Source organism: Egretta garzetta, unplaced genomic scaffold (genome assembly GCF_000687185.1).
Source record: "Egretta garzetta isolate BGI_Z169 unplaced genomic scaffold, ASM68718v1 scaffold268, whole genome shotgun sequence".
NCBI lineage: Eukaryota > Metazoa > Chordata > Aves > Pelecaniformes > Ardeidae > Egretta > Egretta garzetta.
The window spans coordinates 3,703,841-3,710,537 of NW_009260600.1; the positions used below are offsets into that span (position 1 = coordinate 3,703,841).

The 6,697-nt window shown below is 39.8% G+C and overlaps 1 protein-coding gene across 1 annotated transcript in view; it reads right to left on the minus strand.

Moving 5' to 3' along the window:
* PARP8 (poly(ADP-ribose) polymerase family member 8) overlaps nt 1–6,697 on the minus strand; it is a 121,345-nt gene that overhangs the window by 113,684 nt on the left and 964 nt on the right. Inside the window, exon 2 of the mRNA XM_009644803.2 lies at nt 6,489–6,543. Within this exon, the coding sequence (XP_009643098.1) occupies nt 6,489–6,543 (55 nt within the window). The remainder of the gene's footprint in view (nt 1–6,488; nt 6,544–6,697) is intronic.

Sequence of the window (6,697 nt, forward strand, 5' to 3'; positions counted from 1 at the left end):
TGGTGTTAGTCCCAATACAGAAAAAAGTGATCTAAATTAATTTTGTCAGAGTGAACTCTGCTTTCAAATTTATTTGTCTTATCACGTTAACACTTTAACAATGACAGCCTACAGGTCTATTTTTAGGTGCTTAATATGTTAAAATATGTGATGAAAGCAGAGAAAGAAGAAGTTACTGAAAACGTTTTCTGTAAAGGCGTTCAAGCACTCTTCTTGGCTCTGTGCTGGTGAACCATTCAAACAACGGTGCACACATTTGTACAACAGAAACATCTGCATAAAGATTGTGGTGCTTTTTAAAAGTGCTAAGCAGCACACAGTAATGCCAAGACCACTACCTGGTGAGAGAGTTTGGCGCTTCTGGAAACTAGGCCATCCATTTAAGTGCCTAAAGCCACATTTTTCTCACTGAAAGGTGAGAAAATCACAATTTGAATGTATTGTTCTCAGTATCAGTACAGCATGCAGCTGGAGGAGGACAGCCACTCACTTTACCAGACCAGTAAGAGATCTCCATAAAACGGTACTCTCCCCAAAGCAGGTGATTTTTACAAGATGCAGTGATGGGGACCGGGCTAATTTCAGACAGTCCTGATTTTCCAACAGCAAGGCAAGAGGGATCCGTCAGATCATGCCAAGACCACCAAAAAAAGGCAAGCTCCATAAGACTGTGAGTAGAATGGTGTTGATTTTGCTTTTCACAAACCCTCAACATTGCACTTAATGACTTTTTTACTATAGTTTTCTACTAGATCTTTTTTTAGGGTGAATAATTTTTAAAATCACACCTACTGAATTTCTTGTAGTATCTATCAAAAAACTATCTACAGGAATGCATGGTTAGGTTTCATGTACATACTACACACTGCCAGTATTAGAAGCCAGGATAAAGTCAGAATAGGTACGTTAGCAGAATTCATAGAATGGAAAATGCTTGTCTTAAAAGAGAGATTTTAAAACTGAAACTTAATTAATACCTGACACAAAACTTTTTTAGAGGTACCCAAGGTTGTATTCAACATTACTTCATCTACAGAATCTTTAATCAAGAAATGAAAATCACAATGCTTGCCATGTTATAGCTAAATTAGATTCCTGTCTCATATCACAGATTTTTCTCCCAGGAATTGGTGTAGTCCCAGCAAAAAGGTTAAGCCATATTTGATAACAAAGTTAAACCTCAAAGCCAATGTACAATCTTCCACGTATTTTGAAATAGCAGTGAACAGACGGCTAAGGACAAGCTGTGTGTCTAGTTTTCACCCCTCTCTTACTGTAGCAGAGGTAGATTTTAGGAATGTAATTACATATTTAATAATCTGAACACAAAGTTAAGCACAGCCATCAGCAACACAAGATGGAACTGTACTTGCGCCAGCCCTTCCTAAACCCTGTATAAAACTGATTCCAGCTAAACTAAAACCATTCGGAGCAACAGATTCCATAAAAATTATCTTGCCTTCTGAAGTCATACTTTCATGGACACCTTCTTCTTACATAAGCCACCACTGCTTCCAAAAGGAACAGTCCAACCTTCTCTTCCCAAACCTTGCATAACCAGTAAACACGCTGCCATGCAGTGAACCAAACAGACAGGCCAGGTTAAAACTAACCGGTCCAAGAAAGGCTGGTCTTAAACTAATCATTTTGGAAAGGAAAGAAAAAAATGAAAATGTTCAGAAAAGCATTCCATGTTGATGTTTTCTGATGGACACAATTTTATGTTTCAGTTTAAAAAAAGCTTTTCAGCTCTCTCTCTCCTTTTTTGCTACAGTATATTTAAATGCAACATAAATTTTAAGATAAAAACACATATAAATTAGCCCCACACCCTTTTTCGTCACAGCTTTTTTTGTACTGACAACTTTCAACGTTATCAGGGTGACACCTGAATTTCAAAATTATTCACCAAATGGAATGTCTCATGTAGGTAGTTTTATTAATTCACATAAGTAGCCATAGGGCATTCCACTGAAGGGGTAAAAAAAGGTTATCTGTAACTATTTATCATCAACTGGTTCAAACAACTGGTGGACGAAATGTGCTTCAGATAGTGGTTTTCATCTCTAGCTGGAGAAAGCCACAAGCGATTTAGTTACTCTTTCAGTGGCACAGCTCCCCAGCTGTGAAATATTTCACTGCTACAGTGAGGTGGCAATTAATTCATCACTTTACATGAGAATTTCTGATACTACAATATTAAGCACTATATATAACCTCTTGACAACAAAAAGCCAAATATTCAAAATCAAAACATCCTAAGTTAACAATATGTCATTACTTTAGGCAAAAATAAACAATTACTTCAGACCAAAATTCAACTTTCCTTGCTTCTTCAGAACTGCCATGGTTATAGTCATTGCGCTAAAGTACAGAAAGAAGAACACAAGAGTCCAGTGTGCAAAAAGGAGATGGGAATTCTGCTGACAAAATTAATCTGTGTGCTCAGTCCTTACAGGTCTTATCTAGTTTCTTGTTGCAGTATTAGATCTGTTCTCATGCACAGCCTTATTGTCATTGTCCCTTGCTGCCAGTGAGAGTTAAGTACACATTTGAATGAAGAGAGATTTCAGGGCTGATATGATGTCCTTGTTTGGCCTCAGAAAAAAAAAAAGGGGGGAGGGGGGCCATGAGAAAAACACTAAAAGAAGGAAACATCTTTTTTTCAGGACAACCAAGCACTGCTCCTGTGTAAAACATGTCAAATGACGTATAAAGTGAAAACAACTTCAGGGCATTACACATTTTTATTTGAGACATGACAGATCAGGAGTTCTGTTCAGTCTGCACGGTTTCTGGAGGAGCAATGTTTCATACAAGGGCAGAAAATAGGAAAAAAGAAACAAGAGATTCTTTTAAAAAAACGGGAACTCGACATGTTCACATTTTAATACGCTTTTTAGCTCCTGCAGTAAAAAGCATAAAAAAATCCAGCCATTTCTGATATTCTGCCAGATGTAGTTAAAAAGTAAATCTTGCATAGTCACAACACCGGAATGAACACCTCACTTTTATAAGAAATCTATTGCTTTCTGACAATAAAATTAAAAATTATTAAATTGATAAATAGTCTGCCCCTTATTTAGTGGCCACATTATGCACAAAGACGTGCTTTCACTAATAAATTGCTAATTACAACCTTCACAAACCAGGAAGCATCTCTGCAGTGTCAAACAACTCTAATAATTTAGAAGTGTGAACACAGTGCATTTGAAAAAAACCAACAAAAAGTTCAGTGAAATACAGTCCAAAAGGATTAACTGGACTACACAGGTAAAGGATTATTTATGATAATTCACACAATACAAATATGTTTGTACTTACAGAGATTCCTCCCTTCTACGTTTTCAAGAAAAATCCTGCAAATGCAGAATCTCCTTGAGGCATATTTATGCCCATCCAGTGATCATTTACACATAGACTATTCATACAATAGAATAGCTTAATATCACCTAAATGTCAAATGTTGGAACAGGTCCACTTAAAGAATAAAAAAATTACAGTTCTCAGTTGGTTTCCCTGGAACCTCTGTACTCGAACAAAAGCTAAGTCATGCCCTCAGGGTTTGGTTCAGCACTTTACTGTGGGAACACAAGTTAACTCCACTGAAGCGATGATAAATATGCTCCGGATCAGGCCTATCTGTTTGGCTTGATCTGCAGCGTGCTTGTGTACTACCTCGATATCTGAATCGTACTAACGTAGGAAGAGGCTGTGCAATCAGTCCAAGCAACAGGGAAAAATCAGATACAGTGAGGGAAGCTGGCCCCAAGAAGAAAAATCTCACACAGGTAAACTTCACAGTTTAAAGGACAAACACAAATAAACCTAAGGTCCTCATCATAACTGAAATAATACCGGTACACTAACTTCAATGGAGTTACACCGATTTACTGAGAATCTGGCTCTGAGTTGATAAATTAAGACCACTGATAAATGGACTTAATAGGCACTAGAGGCAACTAGGGTATGCAGAGGAAACCCTCCAGTGATGTTTGACTTGCTAGTGTCGTCACCTGCCTTTATGCAAGGGTAAGACAAAGAACACTCCTTCTCAAACAGAAAACATACTGCCTTCTTTCAAGGGTTTCTGCTCTGGTATCTAGCAACTATGGGTAAAACAAAACCAGAATACACACTGACCTAAAGGAACTTCTACAGGAAATAAAGCATGAAGAAGACTTCGTTCCAAGCATGGCTGATGAGTGCTAAAGTACCGTAACCTTCCTTACACACCATTTCTACTCTGATTTAAATTCATTTCTCGGTCTCCAGTGCCCATCCACCCCTTCGCCCATTACTCAAAAGCCTGTGCTCCTGTCGGCTCAAAAACCAAAGTCATCAGGCTGAATATCTGAAGTAACCAGGCAAGGCCTGTCGGCCAATACTCAAGTCCGTGATCATGAGCTAACAGAGTTTGTGTCATTAAGGGGCAATTCCTGAGTGCAATAGTCAAAAAGTGGGTTCACCACTCGGGAAGCCCACAACTGTAGCAGTGGCAGTAAGGAAAAAAAATCATGGCCAAATGCAAGAAAAGGATCCTTGGATAGCCTTGTGCTCTCCTAAACTCTTACCACGTACAAGTCACTGCTGTTGGCCCTGTACCGGAGCCTTGCCCGAACGCTGCACGCAGTGCCATATGGCTCCTGCTCCAAGATGAAACCACTAACTCACCTTCCATACCTCAACAGTCAAGGCTTAGGGTTTTCACCGTACATACTTCATGAGAGAGCTTACTACTGTAAACCTGCCACTCAGTACGCCACTGTACACGAAGAATATTGTAAAATGTCTTTCTAAATCACAGTACAAACTAGCAGAGAACGTGAAACCCTTATCTCGAAGGATACTTTTAAAATGTCCTTAAAACATGAAAAGGAAAGTGAAAATTGAGTATGCTCTAAGTAACAACCCACTTTCACCAATTTCTGTAAGCATAATGTTTGTTTCTCGATTCAGTCTGAATTTTCAAGGTCCTGAGACTAGTTTCCAGTCAACAGTTTCCTAAGCAAATGCTGACCCCAGTTAAAATCCGAGGCTTCGGCCTCTTCGGTCTCTCGTCGTAGAAGTGACGTTTTGCTTCAACGTTTATAAACCAGTTTGTTTCCCGTCAGTTATGCCCTTAGGCTTTTTACTTTATTCAGCTTGGAAAATGGCAACAATAGACAGGTTTTCACTTCCTGGTTTCTTGCTGCAATATTTGGTTTAGAAAACAGTGCAAAGTAACTTTCAAATGAAATCTTTTTAGTTACATGATAAATACATTTTGGTTAGGTAATTTTTACTGTATGGAGCCTTTCAAAATTGTCTTTTAAAACAAGACCGAAACAAAACATGTATTAAAACCCGAAAGTATACTACAAGTAACCTAAAAATAGATCGATTCTAAGCTACTGGGTCAACTATCCTACTCCACTGAAAATGACAGAAGTTGTCTTTTCCTTTAGTAGGAAGAGGCAGGGTCGTGAGGTAGGAAAGCATTTTTCTGAGCACTCTCACAGCTTGGGGACCACCTGGGAGCCTGGTCCTGCAGCCAGACCCCGACGCATGCACGGGGGAGAACAGACGGCTCTGGGAGTGCTGCCTGCACTGAAAGGTTCGCTTGCAAAGAATACCATACTTTAACCTGACGTGCCGTGGGGCGAAAAAAAAAAATTGACAAAGATATCAGAGAAACTGAGGGGGGGAAAAAATTTAAAAAATAAAACCAGGCTTCTGGCCAAGCATAATAGAATTCAGCTAAAAGATAAGAGAGTGGCGTAGCATATGCTGCAAATACCATATTAAGTAAAAGGTAACTAAGAGGCAGGGAAATTAAAAGGATGCGTGTTCAAGCTTTCACATACGTTTCCTTCTGAAAACAGACAAACGCAACATATGCTGAAAAATAATTAAAACATGTGTACATGCACAATCCAGTTCACAACCAAAAGCTCGGAACCACTTAGAAATAATATTTAAACTCCCATTCAATACAAAACATTCTTTTAGCCTTATAAGCTGCACTGACATTTCACATAATGTCTCAGGAATTTGATTTGGTCAATTGCAGACAGTCTTGCTTGCATCTGTCATGGGACCAAATATGGCTCTCATGCAAGAGAATAAGGGGCTGATGTGGAATTCGGCCTATCTGTTATTAAAATCACAATTTTTCCCAGTTTTTTAACATGAATTGACTTGATATCGTATGTTGATGCCTTTGCTGCGTTCCTGTTGTCGTACAGCAGAAATGCTACCTATCCACATAACTATAAGAGAAACTGAAGCTCCACAGAGCAGGGCTCCGAGGAATGAGCCTCTGACAGCCAGGATCACTTTTCTGAACACCTCCCTCGGCGCTTCCTATCCAGCTTACGTTTGCACCAAGGCAGATGATTTACCGATCCTCCTTGCAAAAGAAATCAAAAAAGCCTGCCACAGCATTGAACCACCGCACCTCGCTGCCAGCAGGAAACGAAGGGAGTCATTACTGTAACGGAAAGTACCTTTTGGAGCCTCCGATATAGGTGAAGGTAAAGGTGGAGTCTGAGTACCTGAAATCTGAAAGACAAAGACCCGCGTTATTAAAAACCATCTTTATTTTGGCTGAAGTAGCCGGGCTTTTGCATACCGGCATTCGGCTACCGAGGCGGGGGAGGGCGGAGGGGGGGGCGGGGGGAATCGGAGGGAATGCAGCATCTCCCCCTCAGCCCCT